The sequence below is a fragment of the Cucumis sativus genome, chromosome 2 (genome assembly GCF_000004075.3).
Source record: "Cucumis sativus cultivar 9930 chromosome 2, Cucumber_9930_V3, whole genome shotgun sequence".
NCBI classification, from domain to species: domain Eukaryota; kingdom Viridiplantae; phylum Streptophyta; class Magnoliopsida; order Cucurbitales; family Cucurbitaceae; genus Cucumis; species Cucumis sativus.
Window position 1 is genome coordinate 906,387 of NC_026656.2, and position 19,345 is coordinate 925,731.

The 19,345-nt window shown below is 33.4% G+C and overlaps 2 protein-coding genes and 1 long non-coding RNA gene across 5 annotated transcripts; 2 read left to right on the forward strand and 1 right to left on the reverse strand.

Moving 5' to 3' along the window:
* The first annotated feature begins 907 nt into the window (after nt 1-907).
* LOC101210755 (DNA mismatch repair protein MSH7) lies at nt 908-8,762 on the forward strand. 2 transcript variants are annotated; one of them, XR_004214579.1, is made up of 17 exons: nt 908-1,341; nt 1,541-2,099; nt 2,677-2,772; nt 2,867-2,922; nt 3,191-3,257; nt 3,403-3,498; nt 3,806-3,937; nt 4,025-4,058; nt 4,167-4,214; nt 4,621-4,814; nt 4,893-5,019; nt 5,099-5,379; nt 5,673-5,864; nt 6,409-6,822; nt 6,976-7,072; nt 7,390-7,530; nt 8,097-8,321. XR_004214579.1 is itself a non-coding variant. In XM_004139382.3 (17 exons), the coding sequence occupies exons 1-17, from the start codon at nt 1,028-1,030 to the stop codon at nt 8,547-8,549; spliced, it is 3,288 nt and encodes a 1,095-aa protein (XP_004139430.1). In that variant the 5' UTR covers nt 909-1,027; the 3' UTR covers nt 8,550-8,762. The 2 variants fall into 2 exon arrangements, 1 of the variants encoding a protein (XP_004139430.1); XM_004139382.3 differs by having other exon boundaries at nt 909-1,341; nt 7,403-7,530; nt 8,097-8,762.
* On the reverse strand, nt 7,981-10,977 carry LOC116402154. Of its 2 annotated transcripts, none has more exons than XR_004214580.1 (3): nt 10,783-10,977; nt 9,664-9,777; nt 7,981-8,340 (listed from the first exon to the last, which is right to left on the reverse strand). It is a non-coding gene; the product is annotated as an uncharacterized LOC116402154 (long non-coding RNA). The 2 variants fall into 2 exon arrangements; XR_004214581.1 differs by having other exon boundaries at nt 9,664-9,782.
* A 50-nt stretch (nt 10,978-11,027) lies between these two features.
* LOC101210509 (ARF guanine-nucleotide exchange factor GNL2) lies at nt 11,028-16,649 on the forward strand. The gene is made up of 2 exons (XM_004139381.3): nt 11,028-12,118; nt 13,392-16,649. The coding sequence occupies exons 1-2, from the start codon at nt 11,061-11,063 to the stop codon at nt 16,498-16,500; spliced, it is 4,167 nt and encodes a 1,388-aa protein (XP_004139429.1). The 5' UTR covers nt 11,028-11,060; the 3' UTR covers nt 16,501-16,649.
* The last annotated feature ends 2,696 nt before the right edge of the window (nt 16,650-19,345 follow it).

The window sequence follows — 19,345 nt, forward strand, 5'->3', positions numbered from 1 at the left end:
TTGCCCGCTTGTTTCTCGAACGTTCTTGAGACATCTGTTCGAATATGATGACGTGGCATATTATTTTCGTTTCTACGTGGTCAAACGTGGAAATGAGATGCGTCCGTGGCAAGGGAGTGACTTGGAAAGTTTATTTTGATTTGTTTTTTTCTTTTAACGTTATAATAGTTTCTTGTCATAATAATTGAACTTTTACTTTTATTTGGTAAATATTTCATGCTGTGTGAAAAGGGAAAGGTGAAAAAGAAAAAAAAAAAGAGAGTAAGTATTATCATAAAACTAGAATTATGAAAATTATAACTTGATGATATAGGCAAAACGTACAAATCCACTTCAATCTTCTCAAATTGTAGAGACAAATAACCTTTTAATATATGATTAAGATAGTTCAGAATATAATGATTAGATTCAAAACATTTGCATAATTTTTTTACCCATAGAATTTAAATTTAATAAACAAAATATTTTACTACTATTCATAGACTATATAAACAACACGAGCTTATAAGTTATATGACGTTATAGTGTCATAGATTTGATCATATGTACAATTATTTATGAACGTTGTTATTATTTAATTATATAAAAAAATTGCTATCAATCGAGTTGTTATTTAGAATGCATATACAATTTCTATAGTTTTAGTTTTCCTAATATATATATTTTTATATAATTTAGCCAAATTCAAATTGAAGTCCAAAATTCCATATTAAAAGAGAGAAACGTAGGACTTCACCTAAACCCATCACCCGCCTATTTCGAAGAAGACTTCGCGCTTGTTAGAGTGGACCCCAATATTTGAAAAATAAACTTAAGGAAAATTAGAAACTAAAGTTAAAATAGAAAGGCTAAGAGTGTAATTTCGCCATATCCCAATATAAATAGTAGTTTGAGAAATATTCATGGAATTGCAAATTAGGGCATTCAAAAGGGCGCAAAAGTTTTGGCGCCAATTTCAACATCTGCAATTTTTCTCTATACAGCCATCTCCAGTTCTAGCGAAGCTTCCGCAATTCATCGCGAAAAGATGCAGCGCCAGAAATCTTTGTTATCCTTCTTCCAAAAATCTCCGTCCGATAATCGGAGCTCCGATGGCTGTGCCTCCTCCGTCGGCCAGCGGCTCACTCGCTTTCAAACGAAACCAAGCGCAGCCGGTTTGGAGCAGCCGGCTATCCAGACCACTGCGGATTCCTCCCTGGAGATTAGAGGAACCGACACTCCGCCGGAGAAGGTGCCTCGCCAGATTTTGCCGGTGATTGAGAAGAACAGAGGTTCTTCTCTCTTTTCAAGCATCATGCATAAATTTGTGCGAGTCGATGATAAACGTAAGGCGAACGAGAGGTAATGTCGATACTAACTAAACCAGTAGGTTTTTCGATTCTTAGTCGATGATAAACTGCATTTTGCTCTCTCCATTCGACTATGTTTACTGTTCACGAACTGCTCTTGCATCGACGTTTCTTTTTCTGTCAACGCTTTTATATTCGTGGCTTGTTCTATGGTAGAGTTGCTTTTTGATCTTGATGTATGAATCACGCAGGGACGAAGTTCAAAAAGATTCATCTCAGAATGAGGTTGGAAAAGATTCTCCTCAGTTACCTTCCATTTCTGGTAAGGTAAATGATCCGACAGAGTTTTCGAAACTAGATGTAGCTTCTAGACGTCACGGTAAATTCGACGTTGCAAATTTAAACGGACATAGAGGACCTGTATTGAATATTGAAAGCAATGAGGACATTGCTGGACCAGAAACACCTGGCATGCGACCTTCTGTCTCTCGTTTGAAGAGATCTCAAGAGGTTTCTCTTGTGAATTGTAGCGGTGATTCTTTGCAAGATAGTACAAAAAGAATCAAACTCCTTCAGGACTCGATTAACTTGAACAAAATTCACAATGAAATTTCCGATGCAACTAGCAAATTTGAGTGGCTCAATCCCTCTCAAGTTCGAGATGCCAATCGTAGAAGGCCCGACCATCCTCTTTATGATAAAAAAACACTATACATACCACCCGACGTGCTGAAGAAAATGTCAGCATCGCAAAAACAATACTGGAATGTGAAATGTCAATATATGGACATCTTGCTCTTCTTCAAAGTGGTTAGTTTATATTCTTCTTTTTCAACAGCACCATTGCATAAACTTAGATCCTGCGTTCAATATATGTCTTTATATGCTATGAATACTGTTGATTTTTGTGCTGAAGTAGGCATCTCCACGACCACAATCTGAAACTATATGAAATATTAGGATCGTGTTTATGAAGGTTACATTGGAACTGTAATAGAAATGCGTTGTATTGTTGTGGATTTTGTTTTGAATTGTCCAAGTGAGGTCAAGTTTAAGTCAAATTTGGATCCAATATAGAAGTAGACAGGGAAAGAATTTAGGAATCGTAATTGCAGTCTCTACTCCAGATTGCATTTAAATTCAGAAACAATTTGTGCTGAGATTCACATTTTCTGATCCATTCATGTAAACACATGCACTAATAAATTAATAAGGTATTGAACTTATTATTTGCTAGGCTTGATTTTTCTCTATCTCAGTGAGAGATTTTCCTCTTCTACACAGTTTATACTACTGTAGATTTTGCTTTGGATGCTTTCACTGTGTAATTGGTACCTTACCTCGTTTAATTAACATAAGACTATGAAATTTCTTTTTTACATCACAGGGGAAGTTCTATGAGCTATATGAACAAGATGCTGAAATTGGTCACAAGGAGCTTGACTGGAAAATGACATTAAGCGGCGTTGGGAAATGTAGGCAGGTTAAATAAATTTCATCAATTTGTTATCTCTAGTCTATATATTTCTTCATCTTCGAGTTATCCGTTTATTCATGTTATTCCCTATTATACTTAGGTTGGTGTACCTGAGAGTGGAATTGATGAAGCCGTTCAAAAACTTGTTGCTCGTGGGTAAGGATAGAGAACTTTGCTGTTTGTTCACCTAACCTCTCATTTATGTTTCTCCAGATTGCATTCTATATGTGTGCATGCTTTTGTTCTCACTTGATGCATCATCTGAAGTAGAGAGAGGGTGAAGGGGAGTAAAACATAAAATGTGTAAACTAGAGGCACTGGAACTGATAAAAAACCTGAACGAAAATTTACTTCAGCATCGTGTTTGTGTGCTATTTATTTTGAGTATGTTAAGTGACACATTTATGTGATATTCTTTATGAAGATATAAAGTTGGGAGAGTCGAGCAGTTGGAATCTGCAGAGCAAACAAAAAGCAGAGGTGCAAATTCTGTAAGTATGTCACTTCAAATATCAGAAGGACATTGATTCTAGTTTTAGATTTTCAAAAGATCATTGTGTCTCTATTTTTTTGTTCTATGTATTTCGGCATCTGGATGTTATACTTGCAATTTAATTTCTGACTTGTTAATTGCAGGTGATACCTAGGAAATTGGTACAGGTGACTACTCCATCAACCAAGGCTGACGGTGACATTGGGCCTGATGCCGTTCATTTGCTTGCCATCAAAGAGGTATTAGAAATTGATTAAACTCTTGTATGTAATTGATATTTGGACTAGTTAGATAAATGAAAATTGTGGTTATAGTTAATTCAAATTGTCCCTTTTTCTTTCATTTTTACAAACAAAAGTTAAATAGTTCTTACCCATTGAAGAAGTTCACACTTAATCAACAGTTGATGGATCTATTCCATGGCATTACCATTTGAAATTGTATCATGGATTGCAATATTACTTTTAAATGATGGTCATGTTGGAAATAAACATTACATGACAAGCTACAACGAGAGTATGCTTCATGGGAATTTCTTTTCTATAGGAGAGCTGCGGGCTGGATAATAATTCAATTTCATATGGGTTTGCTTTTGTCGATTGTGCTGCTTTAAAATTTTGGACTGGTTCTATCAAAGATGATGCTTCCTGCGCTGCTCTGGGTGCTCTCTTGATGCAAGTAGGCAATCCAAAATTGTCATTTTTGCATTTTTGTCATTTGGTTTTGCAAAGTTGATAGTAATATGTGCCACTGTGATTTTTCTAGGTGTCCCCAAAGGAAATAATATATGAAGCTAGAGGTGAAAAGAAAATCTTTCATCCAATCTTGGACTTCAAATTTTCATTTAATTGATTGATATATTTAACTTTGGCAAACTCCTCAATGTCCACTATGTAACTTTGTGCAGGACTATCTAAAGAAACACATAAAGTTCTCAAGAAGTACTCGCCTACTGGTTTGTTATATACTAAGAAATTTCCTTTGATGAGTGGTTGCCTTTTTATTTATCACATATGTCTGCCTTCTGAGTTTAAATGTCTTTCCTCTTTTGCTACTGTCAAATTCTTAATAGCTACTATTTACTAGTCTAACTACAAATTCAATTATCTAGTTAATACAATTTTATTTTACATTGTTCTCAAGTCACTGAAAGTGATCGACCGAAGTAATGAGATTTAAATGAATGCAATTGACTCAAGTCTTGAGATTTACTTGAAAATTTGACCATCGATTTCTCAAATATCTCTCATGTTGTTAATAACCGATGATCATCTGAATTGTTTAACAAATTTTGATGTTTTATTCACAATGTTTGAGCTGTACTATTTATTCTCAAAGTTCTTAGTCTTCTCATCTTGCAGGCTCCACTGCTCTAGAACTCACATCAGGGTCGCCAGTTACAAATTTTCTAGAAGCTTCAGAGGTTAAACTTTTGGTCCAGTCTAAAGCATACTTTAAAGGTTCCTTGAATTTGTGGAATCACGAAAGCACAGTCCATGATGACATTGCTCTATGTGCGCTTGGAGGACTTATCAATCACATGTCAAGGCTGATGGTAAATATGATTCTCCAAGATACAGTTATATGTCTTATCACATAACTTTTGTGATTTATGATCAAACATTTCCTACAGTTAGACGATGTTTTGCGGAATGGTGATTTACTGCCATACCAAGTATACAGAGGCTGCCTAAGAATGGATGGACAAACAATGGTTAATCTTGAAATTTTCAGAAACAATGATGACGGTGGTCTGTCAGGTAGGTATTTGTTTCAAATTCAAGGTCTGAAAAACTGGACCGATATCTTTTTTTATTAATTTTGATACATATGTTGCAGGTACACTGTACAAGTATCTTGATAACTGCGTGACATCATCGGGAAAGAGGCTCTTAAGGTTATGGATCTGTCATCCTCTTAAAGATGTTGAAGAGATAAACAACAGACTTAATGTGGTTGAAGAACTGATGGCGCAATCTGACATTATGGTACTTCTAGGTACCACCTATCTTCGCAAGCTTCCAGACTTGGAGAGGTTGCTTGGGCAGATTAAGGCTACTGTCCAGTCATCTGCTTCTCTTGTATTACCATTGATTCGCAAAAAGTTACAGAAACGACGGGTAAGTATAATATAACATATGTACAAACAGCAGATCTAATGTCATTGCTTACACTCTCAACAAGTCGAACGGGTGGTCATCACTCAAGGTTATTGCAAAATCATTAAACTGAGATTGTCTTAAATTAGATTAGTTCTTAAATGAAATTGTCTCACATAATAATTAAACTGTAATTAGTTATACAAGGTTTCTCCGTGCATTTGTTTTACATGAAGTGGCAATTTTGAAGATGATTCATTCCTAAATTATATCAAGATATACTAACTGAATACTGATGACATAATATGATGCAGGTGAAACTATTTGGGTCTCTGGTGAAGGGCCTCAGGACTGGATTGGATCTATTAATTCAAGTCCAGAAGGAAGGTCTCATTATTTCTCTACCAAAAGTAGTTAAACTTCCACAGCTCAGCGGCAATGGCGGGCTTGATCAATTCCTCACTCAATTTGAAGCAGCTGTAGATAGCGAGTTTCCAGATTATCAGGTGTGTCCTTGACTTTCTTTTTTATTCTATAGTTGTTTATATATATATGACAAAGAGAGTATTATTCCAACGGCAAAACCCTCACTAAAATAACCTAAAAAGATAAAGGGATAGCTGATAAGGCGTGCTCTTCCCTGAAGGAAAGATTACAAAAAGGCTTCCTATCTAAGCTAATAGTGTCCGTGTAGTTACTAAATAGCATATGCTGAGCCCTACAACTAGAAGCCATAAACCGAAAAAAATCACAAAACGACGAAAAAAAAACCCAATTATCTAGGAATAGACCCTCACTATTTCTTTCCTTCTAAAAGGAACCATGGATTAGCCCTACTGCCATTTTTCCAGAGAACTTCAGGTTTATTTTTCAAGAACCAACCATAGAGAGCTTCATGCATAGCCACAAACGGAGGGAACTCGGCTTGCAGCTCTGAAGGCCAAAACATTCTACAGTTTTATAATCCTTTATACTTTATATCTTTTCTTGGCTGGAGATCTCGTCTGAAAATGTTTATATCCCTCACTTTTGTTTGCAATTTTTTATCAGAACCATGATGTAACGGATTCTGGTGCTGAAAGACTCTCTATACTGATCGAGTTATTTGTAGAAAAAGCTACTGAATGGTCTGAAGTAATCCATGCCCTCAATTGTGTAGACGTGCTGAGATCATTTGCAATCATTGCTCATTCATCTAGAGGGTCCATGTCTAGGCCTCTAATTTTGCCTCAATCGAACAATTCGATGTTAAGTCCAGAAAAGCAAGGGCCAGTTCTTAAAATTAATGGGCTATGGCATCCATATGCCCTTGTGGAGAGTGGAGAAACACCAGTCCCTAATGATATGATCCTTGGTCTTGATCAAGATAGCTACCACCCTCGTACTCTACTTCTAACAGGACCAAACATGGGCGGGAAATCCACACTTCTCCGTTCCACTTGTCTAGCTGTTGTTCTTGCACAGGTTTGTTCCATTATCGTTTAAGTCCGTTTGATAATCACTTTGTTTTCTTATTTTTTTTAAAAATCAAGTCGATCGTATCATTTTTAAAATCTGAAGCTTATCAAACAAGCCTAAAATATAATGTTATTTCAATCCACTCTTGTTGAATTGTAGTTGGGTTGCTACGTACCTTGTGAGACATGTACGCTCTCGGTCGTCGATACCATCTTTACACGACTTGGTGCCACTGATCGAATCATGACAGGAGAAAGTAAGTTCATTTATCTTTTTGTGATAAGAAACAATTTTGTGTTAGGATAGAGAGACCAAGCGAGGAGAAGAAATTGGAGGATACAGCTGGTGAAAAATCAATTTTTAAATATAGTGTCTTTTGAATAATGCTTTTTAAATATAATAAATTTATCTATTAACTTCAAGTACCTTTGAAAAAAATCACACATATATATTTAAATTTTATTAAATAAAAAATAGTTGAAAAACTTGAGTTAATTTAAAACTTATTGTTTAAGATGTTATGTATATATATTGAAACAAGACTTTATCTAAAGTTGATGTGAAACAATAAAGAGATTCCATGTAGGTACGTTCCTTGTTGAATGTTCGGAAACAGCTTCAGTTCTCCAACATGCGACTCAGGACTCTCTTGTTATTCTTGATGAACTCGGCCGAGGAACCAGCACCTTTGATGGCTATGCCATTGCATATGCTGTGAGTTACCTTCTTCTTTTTAATTTAATCCATTTATCTCATTCACTATCATTCCCGAGCATATATAATTGATTTTGAATTAAAGGTTCGTGTTGCATTATATTAATTGAGAATTTTGAACATTACAAGGACATGCTAGTAGTGATTTTAAAGCAACAAAAATCACTCGTCACATTTAAAATTAATATCACTAAAAGTGGTTATGAATGTTTAAAAAGGCATATAACAAGCATATGTCAGTAGTGATGTTTAATTTTACATGTTTAGCAGCAATTTTAGTCATTTTCAAAATCAGACGTTTTTAATTTTGGAAAACTTGTTTTGATGATAAGAAAATTGTACCCTGAACTTGAATATATGTTGAGTATTTAAACTTTTGTTTTTGAGTAATGTTAACATGACAAGTGATTTTAATAAACTCTTAAACATTTACTAAAACATGTATTGGAGTGATTTTGAAATGAAAAATGATTTTAATTATTTTAAAATGACTCCTAAACATATTAGGATCAAATAATTCCTTATTGATCAAAAGATATTAAAATGACTACAAATCGGTTCTTCAGGTGTTTCGCCATTTGATAGAAAAGGTTAACTGTAGACTTCTATTTGCTACTCACTATCACCCTTTAACAAAAGAGTTTGCTTCCCATCCTCACGTCATGCTTCAACACATGGCCTGCACATTCAAAGACCACGAGCTCATTTTTCTATATCGCCTTCGCTCCGGAGCTTGCCCTGAGAGCTATGGCCTAAAAGTAGCAACCATGGCTGGAATCCCAGGACGAGTTGTTGAAGCAGCTTCAAGAGCTAGCCAAATGATGAAGCAAACCATCAAAGAGAACTTCAAATCGAGCGAGCAACGATCGGAGTTCTCAACACTTCATGAAGAGTGGTTGAAAACTCTAATCACAGTCTTAGAGTTTAAAGGTAACAATCTCGGTGAAAATGATGCTTTTGATACATTATTTTGTTTATGGTATGAGCTTAAAAGAGATCGTATCACTGCTAGGATATGACATTGTAGGGAAAAAGCATGACATAGGAAATTCCTTGTGTGAAGTTTTTATCATCTAATTGGCGTAGTTTTAGGTTAGAGAGTACTTTTGTAGTTGAGACATGAATGCATTTAGGGTTCTACCGTAGATCCTTAAATCTACCAAGGCATGTGTTTGTACAGAAAAATACCCTAATATATTTTAATCTCAATATACATAAATATCTTAACTTTATGTTTGCTTGGGTTTCTAACTTTTAAACTAAAAAGGGTAGTTTTAGATTCTATTTCTATTTTTTACAATTATTATTAATTGTCCATGTTGTATTGTCGGTTTCTTTTAGAAAAAAGTTTAGTTGAGTTGAATAGAACTAACAAATAAGATTGGAAATCGGGTTTGTTCGGTGTTGTATCCAAATCGAAGCTTGAAAATTTTAATTACATATTTATAAATAAACAATTTGGTTTGCTTTTAAATTTTTTTAAAAACTTGATCAGGATTGTAGTATTGTTTGAAATTTTGTTGTATTTGAAATGCGCTTTATAATTTTATAATTTTTGGTGTATAATTTTTTAAACTTCCCACTTGAAAAATGTTTTAATAGTGTTCATAACCTAGAAAATAAATGTTCTATGAAATAATCATGAAAATCTTTTGTAGTTTTATTAATAGAGTTATTTAAAATTATACGAAAATAAACTATTTATAAAATAAAACAAAATTTAAGATTATATGGTTGGTAAACTAATATATGGTATGTTAATTACTAATAAATTTTTTTTCAAAACATAGGTTAATATTATATAGTCAAACAATAAATATAATATGAAAGATATTTATTGGCTTAATTATCCAAAAAAAATTACAAATGATTACTAGATGTGTCCTAATATTTTTAGTTTTTACATTTTAAATAAAGAATTTAGCTAAACAACTCAGGATTTAGGAAGAAGAAACATGAAAGGCATATGTAGATTTTTGTAATAAAAAATGAAAAGGCAGAATCAAAATTCAGTTTGGTCTTTAAAAACACATTTTTTATAAAACAAATAACAAAGCAAAAGAATAAATGATTTAAGGACAGCTACAAAATGCAAGAAAAATTAAATTTGCAAAGAGTAAGAAGAGAACGAACCGTTAAGCAACTATTTGGCGAACGCATGCTTTTTGAGCTCTAACTGCTTCAACCGCTAAAAGCGTTTACCGAAACGAAACTGAACAAATCTGGATAACTGTGTTTTTGTTGGACCTATTCTTTATATATATAATACAGCTTAAATTATTGCCCTATACATATATAAATCTTCAATTTAACATTTCAATTTTTTTTCTATCAAAATCGACTAAATAATAAAAATAAAATTTAAAATGTGAATGTGCTATCAGAATTCGAGAAGAAAATGGCAATAGATAATAAAAAGTTTTTAAACAAATTGACCCGTACTGCGACAAATAAAAACATTTAAAAGTACATTGAAAAAATTTAAAAATATAGGAGTGAGTATATATTTTAACCCATAATTTAAATGTCATTAAGGGTTTGTTTGGAATATATTTTAAATAATTATTTAGAAGTGTATTTTAAACAAATTTTACAACATATTTTAAATATTTTTTTCATTTTTCTTAAGGGAATTCAAACCATTTTCTTTAAAGAAAAATTAATTGGTTTTTGAGTTTTTTTTAAAAAAGATACTTTGTCCGCAAATTTCATATTTCTCAAGTCAATATTTAAACTTCGAGTTAAATTCTTGAAAAAAAACTATTTAAAAAAGGTTTTCTAAACTTTAGATTAAAAAATCAACGTCCCACTTTATAACTATTCATTTAATTTTTTTTAATCTATGCTTGTTTCTACAAAATAATTTCACTTAGTCAACCGATATCTCAATAATTTGAAAACAATACATGTTTTTTCAAATGATTTTTTTTAAACTTAGGTTAATTGTTTAAAATACTTCTAAAACATAGATTACATAAAAAAAAAGTCTTAATTCTCAAAGACACTGTGATTGCATTTTTAATTTTAAAAAAAATCAAACGATTAACAAATAAAACATAAATAATTACCCTGCAATTTCCTTTCCATTTTTAGCTATGGTTTTCTTAATTAAAGCATTTATTTATAGAAGGAAAATAGATACTAAATAAAGCAGGAAGAAATGAATGCAAGAAAGAATGTAAGCGGTGTTTCCATGAAAGAAAATGAGAAATGAGAACAAAAAAAGTTGACAAAGAGAAGAAGAGAACGTACCTTGGAAATTTAAGAGGCGAGCCAAAGCCTGTCCTTGAATCATTCTTCAACCGTCACCAAACCACATGAATCGTTCGAGAGATGAACCATAAAATAATTAAATTGTGAACAAATCTGGAGATTTTAATGGTAGAATCATTCCAATCTTCAATTCCAGCCATTCACATTCCTTCCCATCACCTTAAAAAGTTACTATTAACCCAAACAAATACCTCTCGGTTCCTTCTCTTCCAAATCTTCAACAACAATTCTCATCCTCGATATTCTCTTTCGTGTTCATGGACAAAAGATCATCCGATGACGAAGACGAAAAGGATTCTCCCAAATCCAAACGACGAGAGCTCGGTCTCTCCTGTATGTTAAACACCGAAGTTGGATCCATCCTCGCCGTTATCCGCCGTCCACCTTCCGAATTAAACTCTCCTTATATCTCCACCATTGATGAAACCTACGATTCAACAATCCAACAATCCTTAAAATCCCTTCGAGCATTAATCTTCCACCCTCAACAAAAATGGCGAACCATCGACCCTTCCATCTACATCTCTCCTATTCTCGACGTTATACAAAGCGACGACATTCCCGCTGCGGCCACTGGCGTCGCTCTCTCTGCATTGCTCAAAATAATAAAGGTGGAAATCTTCGACGAGAAGACTCCAGGTGCTAAAGACGCAATAAATTTAATAGTAATTGGAATCACAAATTGCAAACTTGAAAAAACTGACCTAGTAACCGAAGATGCCGTGATGATGAAGGTTCTACAAGTTCTTGCTGGATTGATGAACCACAGAGCTTCATACCTGTTGAATGATCAATCTGTGTGTACAATTGTGAACACATGTTTCAATGTGGTTCAGCAATCGGCGAGTAGAGGGGATTTGCTGCAGAGGACGGCGAGGTACACGATGAATGAGCTGATACAGATAATATTTTCGAGGTTGCCGGAGATAGAGGTGAGAGACGGGGAGGAGTCGGAGTCGGATACGGAGGATGCGGATTTAGGAGGGAGTTTGGATTCAGGGTATGGGATAAGGTGTGTGATAGATGTGTTTCATTTTTTGTGTTCGTTGTTGAATGTGGTGGAAATAATGGTGGAGGTGGGGGATGGAGGGTTAGGATCAAGGACAGCGGATGAGGATGTTCAATTGTTTGCTTTGGTGTTGATAAACTCGGCGGTGGAATTGAGTGGAGACGCCATTGGTAAACATCCAAAGCTTTTGAGGATGGTTCAGGATGATCTGTTTCATCATTTGATTCATTATGGAGCAGCTTCCAATCCTTTGGTTTTGTCCATGATCTGCAGTACAGTTTTGAATATCTATCACTTCCTTCGAAGGTAAACACCCTCTTCCAGCTTTTAAAAATCCCCGCCTTACCTTATAGCTACTTATACAAGAGATTATTGGTTCAAGCTAATATAAACCACCTACCTAGAAATTAAACATTCATCCATGTCAAAAAAATCGTGACTTACTTTTTTTTTGTTCTTCTAATATAGAGAGAACTTACTTGTAGACTAATGTTTAGCAATTGAATTATTCAGGATTTATTTATTTTTAAGTTTAATAATATGGGGGAGTGATTCCTCTTGGTTTCAAAATTAAAAGTATAATATGCATCAACTCTTTTTAGTTATGTGAAGATTAGCATTGTAATAACTTATTCTTCATCAAAAGTTTTAGGAGCTGTTTTTCTAAAACTATATTTATTAAAGAAATAGTTGTAAATTTAGCAATCAAATTCAAATTAATTAAGTATATAGTAACATTTTAAAAAATTTGCATTTTAAAAAGTTTGCAAATAGAGCAAAATTTGTCCAATTCTATCAATTATATAAGTCTATCACTGAATATTGGTCTCACTGATATACCATATGAAGTCTATCAGTGATAGTTTTGCTATATTTATAATTTTTTAAAAATGTTGTTATATCGTTAATTATTATTGTTAAAATAGTCATCAATCTCAATTTTGATTTCAGGGAAAGTTGTGCTTTATTCTGGGTTAAAAGTATTTGGGCCTAGTCCATAAAACAAAAGCCCAATTTCTAAAAGTTTCAAATATTAGAATATTCTATAAAAATTATATTATGTTAGAAAAATATGTAACAGTAAAAGAATAGTCTAGGAAAACATATATAATCACTCAATCAGGAACGTACTGGCAAAATCGTAACTATAAAGTCATAAATTTAGAGGTATCAACTAGTATAAACAATAGAGATATTTTAGAATTTCCATTAATAAGATGCGATCAATAACACAAAAGACATCTTTCTTTAACTCTATCTTTTAACAATATGGGAAAAGTATATGAGCAACTCACTTGAAGATAAATGTAATTATTTAACCGAAGAAACTATTATGCTTAAATTGACTAAAACAATGTTGAACTTTAATGGAATGTAACAAGAAAATAATTTCTAATTCTTCCTCCTACAAAATATTTCTGCAATTGTATAGACTATGAGAGAAGTATGGTCATGCGGAAGGCAAATATATCTCTCAACATTTCCCTAATACATGAACTCAATACCTAAACAAATGAAAAAAGAGAATAAAGAGAAACCAAATAACTAATATTTTTCTATTTCGTCAATCTTTGGACAGGTTTGTTCGACTTCAGTTAGAATCATTCTTCGTCTATGTGGCATTGAAATTAGCATCATTTGGGAACTCAACCCAAATCCAAGAAGTTGCACTTGAAGGAATCATAAACTTCTGTAGACAGTCTTCCTTCATTCTAGAATTCTATGTAAACTATGACTGCGATCCCCTTCGTTGGAATTTGCTCGAGGAGATCGGGAAGTTGCTATGTAAGCTCTCATTTCCTACAGGAAGTCCCTTAACCACTTTAAATATCCAAGCCTTCGAGGGACTAGTGATTGTGATTCACAACATTGCAGAAAAACTTGATAAACATAAAGAAGAAACTTGTGGGGGCGGCGGCAATTTAAGAGTATATCCAGCTCAAGTCGACGAATATATACCGTTTTGGGAAGAAAAATCTAAAGAAGACTTAGACTTGGAGGATTGGCTACGTTATGTAAGAGTAAGAAAGGCACAGAAGAAGAAGATATTGATTGCTGGTCACCATTTCAATAGAGATGAAAAGAAAGGCTTAGCATATTTGAAGCTTTCTCTGTTGGTTTCTGATCCTCCGGATCCGAAAGCATATGCTTACTTTTTCAGGTACACTCATGGATTGGACAAACAGTTTGTTGGTGAATATCTTGGTGATCCTGGTCAGTTTCATGTAAAAGTGTTGGCTGAGTTTACAGAGACCTTTGAATTCACAGGCATGATTCTAGACACTGCTCTTAGAACTTACCTCGAGACGTTTCGATTGCCGGGAGAAGCGCAAAAGATTCATCGCATATTAGAGGCGTTTTCAGAGAGATTTTATGAACTACAATCTTCAAATACCTTCGCGAGTAAAGATACAGTGTTTGTTCTTTGCTATTCTTTAATTATGTTGAATACTGATCAACATAATCCACAAGTGAAGAAAAAGATGACCGAAGACGAGTTCATCAGAAACAACAGAGAAATTAATGCAGGGAAGGATCTTCCTAGAGATTATTTATCTGAGCTTTTTCATTCGATTTCGAATAATGCAATTATACTCTCACCACAGTCAGGTTTGCAACTTGATATGAACCCTAGTAAATGGGTTGAATTGATGAATAGATCCAAGATTATACAACCATTCATGTCGTATGATTTTGACCCTCGCCTGGGAAGAGACATGTTTGGCTGCATTGCTGGTCCTTCTGTTGCATCTCTTGCAGCTTTCTTTGAGCATGCGGATGAAGATGAGATGCTGAATGAATGCATTGAAGGATTGTTTTCCATTGCTAAGATAACACAGTATGGATTAGAGGACACGCTCGATGAACTGCTGGCAATGTTTTGTAAATTTACCACTCTATTGAACCCTTATGCATCTGCAGAAGAAACACTTTTTGTATTTAGTCATGATATGAAGCCAAAACTGGCAACGCTAGCAGTTTTCACGATTGCAAACAACTTCGGTGACACGATTCGAGGAGGTTGGAGAAACATTGTGGATTGCCTACTAAAACTCAAAAGACTTAAACTACTTCCCCAATCAGTTATTGACTTCGAAGTAGCTTCCACCTCATCAAATGATGTTGCAAGGTCAGATTCAGGTGTGATTTTCCCATCTCAAGATCCTAAATTTTGCACCCAGCAGTCCTCTGGTATGGTCAGTCGGTTTTCGCAGTTTTTATCACTTGATAGTATGGAAGATTCCTTAACTCTCAACTTAAATGAATATGAACAAAATTTGAAGTTTATCAAGCAATGTCGCATCGGAAACATCTTTAGCAACAGTTCAAACATACTTGATGAGGCTCTACTCAATCTTGGGCGGTCCCTAATATTTGCCGCTGCTGGAAAAGGACAGAAGTTTAGCACACCAATTGAAGAAGAAGAAACTGTCGGATTTTGTTGGGATCTAATTATAACAATGACCATGGCTAACCTATACCGATTCCAAGTTTTCTGGCCTAACTTCCATGAGTATCTACAAACAGTTGTTCAATTTCCTCTTTTCTCTGCCATCCCATTTGCAGAAAAGGCTGTTTTAGGACTTTTCAAGGTTTGTCTAAGGCTCCTTTCGACATACCAACCTGACAAAATACCTGAGGAACTCATCTTCAAGTCCATAAATTTGATGTGGATGCTTGATAAGGAGATTCTTGATACTTGCTTTGAGTCCATTACACAATCAGTAAGCAAGATTCTTATTGAATACCCAGCAAATCTCCAAAGCCAAATTGGTTGGAAGTCACTGCTTCATTTGTTGTCAGCCACTGGTCGGCATCCCGAAACCTATGACCAAGGAGTCGAGACCTTGATCATGTTGATGTCTGATGCGTCACATATAACACGCACAAACTATACCTTCTGTATAGATTGCGCCTTTAGTTATGTTGCACTCAAGAATAGCCCGTTAGACAAAAACTTGAAAATCTTAGATGCATTATCAGATTCTGTAAATTTCTTAGTCCAATGGTACCGGAACTACTGTGCAGAATCAGGGAATAGTTTTAGTGTAGCAAGCAATGCAAGTAGCTCCTCATTAGATGAAAAAGGTTTAGGATCTTCTAATTTTGCCTTGACTTTATTTCTCAAACTAGGCGAAGCACTTCGAAAAACGAGCTTAGCTAGAAGAGAAGAGATAAGAAACCATGCCATTACATCTCTTAAGAAAAGCTTTGTGTTGGCAGAAGAATTGGATTTCCCTCCAACCAACTGTATTGGTTGTTTTAACAATATAATTTTTGCAATGGTGGATGATTTGCATGAAAAAATGTTGGAGTACTCTAGAAGAGATAATGCAGAGAGGGAGGCAAGAAGCATGGATGGTACTCTAAAGATTTCAATGGAGCTCTTGACAGATGTTTACTTGGTATACTTGAAACAGATATCAGAAAGCCCTGGGTTCCGGACCTTTTGGCTTGGGGTATTGAGAAGAATGGATACCTGTATGAAGGCTGATCTAGGAAGTTATGGTGAATCAAGTTTGAAAGACTTAATCCCAGAATTATTGAGAAAAATAATCACAACTATGAGAGAAAAAGAAATATTGGTGAAGAAAGAAGGTGAAGATCTGTGGGAAATAACTTACATCCAGATCCAGTGGATTGCTCCAGGCATCAAAGACGAGCTTTTCCCAGAAGAATGCTTTTGAACTTGTGACATATTACTTGTAAAATAATAGATTAACTTTAACTCACTGATAATTTACCTTTGTTTTTGCTCTTAGAAAGTAATCGGAGGAATTTTTCTACCTTTTTTTTTATAGGATTATTATGAAGGCAACATATCAAATTCTGTCAACTGTTTTCCTATTATGTTGTTACTCTATCTAGGGATTAGATTTTACAAACACCAATCATCATAAGAGTAGCATCATACTAATGGCAGACTCAATCCTCTTCGTTGTAACATATAAAAGCTCAAACTAACAAAGGAATTCTAACATGCAGGTAGTAAAATTTTTATCCAACACGATTTCTTTGTATTTCAATCGGTAATTCTGAATCAAAAGATACGAACGTAAATAGAAAGAGTACTTCGAAAATAGCAATGGAACTTCAAAGAATATTCAAATATATCATGAAATCCGATAAAATGTATATAAAACCTATGTGAATGCAAGTTAAACTATCGATATTGATTTACAGATTAATCAGGAAGTGTGTGATTCTTATTAATTGATTAAACTCGGTTCAATTGTTCATAAATCGATTGAGAGCTTAGGATTACTTTCCAAATCTACGTTTGATTTCTAGCTACGCATACACTTTTTTAAGTAACAGCATGCGACAAATCATCTTTCCACACTTGTTTCAGAATCAGAACCAAGACTAAACAGAATCAACTTCACAAGGAAATCTACACCAACAAACTCAGCGAGACGAAATAAAATGAGCTTCAAAAAAGGAAGAAAATGAAGGATTAATTAGGAAATTCTCCGAAAGAAAGATTACGGCAAATGAAACTTAAAAAGAACATCAAGATGTATAATAAAATTCAATAAAAGTATTATATTAATAGAAGTTATACTACAAAAAACGATTTACAGATTAAACAAGAAGCACGTGAATCTTATTAATTAACTCAACTCAACTCAATTCAATTGTTCATTGATTGATGGAAAACTAAAGATTTCATTCCAAATCTACGTTTGATTGCTAGCTACGCATACTTTTCTTCTAGTAACAGCATGCGACAGATCATTTTTTTACACTTGTTTCATAATAGAATCGAGACTAAACAAAATCAACTTCACAAGGAAATCTAATGCTAGAAACGCAGCGAAACAAGATAAAATGAGCTTCGAAAAGGAGAAAAAGAATGAAAATGAAGGATTAAGAAGGAAATCCTTAACAAGAAAGATTATAGCGATCTAAATAGTTAGTTTCAATGAATACCTTGCATGATCTTCAACTTCATCCATAAATGCACTCAATAGACCAGAAATCGTCGCTTCTGATAACGTCTTCTTCCCTTCTTTTCAGCACAATCTCTAAATATGCCATTTCCGACAGCTTCAGCTACTTTTATTCAAATCAAGTTGAAATAGGAGAATCTTCAAGTTGAAGAAGCCCTAATTTTATGACCTTTGGAAGAGACGGAAGCAAACTCAGACCCGAATGTAACAAAAGGCGGGGAAATTTGAACTCCCATAGACGAGTATTTATAGTACCTCTTCGTTATTAAAAATGGGTTGAATTTAATAAATCTATTTCAAATAAATTCTCATTTACGTTTAAAACGAAGCTTTTCACAAAGGTAACGAAATAAAATAATCATTTCATATTAGTAACAATTTATTTCCTAAACTTTTATTTTAAAAAATACTCTTTTAGTCCTCCAATTATATTATAATTGTATTGGATCTCAAAATTTAAAAATCATTTTAGTTCTAAGTTTTTAAAATAATTAATGTGTATTTTTTAAAAAAAAAATAGCTACAAAATTTAGCAACCATATTCATAATAATTTAAAAAATTTACAAATATAACAAAATTTGTCAAATCTTATAAACGATATAAGTCTATCACCGATAGACTATGTTACAAATATCAATCTATATCACTGATAAATTATACGAGTCTATCAACGATAATTTTGCTATATTTACAACTATTTTAAATATAGCTATATTCTTAATTATTATTATTAAAATGTTGAGAGTTATAATTTCTCTTTTAAAAATTGATTATAAGGCTGGCTAGGTTCTATGGTCCACTAGTTAAAGAGGCTCCAGCCCAACATTAAACTTTGTATGAGGCCGATGAGTTTTAAGACGTCTTGCGGATCAATTCCCAATACTTCTCCTTCACTTTTGTTTTCTTTTTAATTCTAGTGTGTTAAAAGCAAATAGATTGAATTGTTTACCTTTTTAGATTCAAATTTGAGTGAAAAATATATTGGATTAAACTAATTTTAGTTTTTTTCTAACTAAAATAATTACCAACTATAATAAAAAATTTAAATTTTATCAAATAAGAATAGAATCTGAAATTTTTCTATATTTTATAAATATATCGACAATTTTTTTCTAATAATAATAATAAAGAAATAAAGCAAATAAATAGTTAAATGTTACTTTTATTAAATTTAATCCAAACCATATAAACCTACAACACGATCCAAATTTATGGCACTTATAATTACCATCAATTCACGTCTTTGTTAGATAAAAGAAAATAGTGTTTTAGAAATATATCAAAACTACTGTAAATATTTATGAACATACCAAAATTTTACTTTCAAATTCTGTCTAAAATTATTATAGTTTGTCGATTATAGAAAATAAAGTTTAATTATATTGGAAATATTCTTTAACAATTTCGTCTTTTTTACATGTTTTCAAATAATATGTCGCACTATTTTATTATCAAATAACAAATTTGTTACGAATATAATTTAAAATTTTGTTATAACTTATAAATATTTTACTAAATTTGCTATTTTTAACTATTCTTCATGATCAAAAAATAAATCAACTTCTCTCTTGCATAAGC

Excerpts from the sequence above, each read along its gene's own strand:
- LOC101210509 (XM_004139381.3), top strand. The coding sequence starts at position 11,061 with ATGGACAAAAGATCATCCGATGACGAAGACGAAAAGGATTCTCCCAAA. Across the intron at positions 12,119-13,391 it reads ATCTATCACTTCCTTCGAAG|GTTTGTTCGACTTCAGTTAG; the intron begins GTAAACACCCTC and ends ATCTTTGGACAG.
- LOC101210755 (XM_004139382.3), top strand. The coding sequence starts at position 1,028 with ATGCAGCGCCAGAAATCTTTGTTATCCTTCTTCCAAAAATCTCCGTCC. Across the intron at positions 3,938-4,024 it reads TGGGTGCTCTCTTGATGCAA|GTGTCCCCAAAGGAAATAAT; the intron begins GTAGGCAATCCA and ends TGATTTTTCTAG. Across the intron at positions 5,380-5,672 it reads AAAAGTTACAGAAACGACGG|GTGAAACTATTTGGGTCTCT; the intron begins GTAAGTATAATA and ends AATATGATGCAG.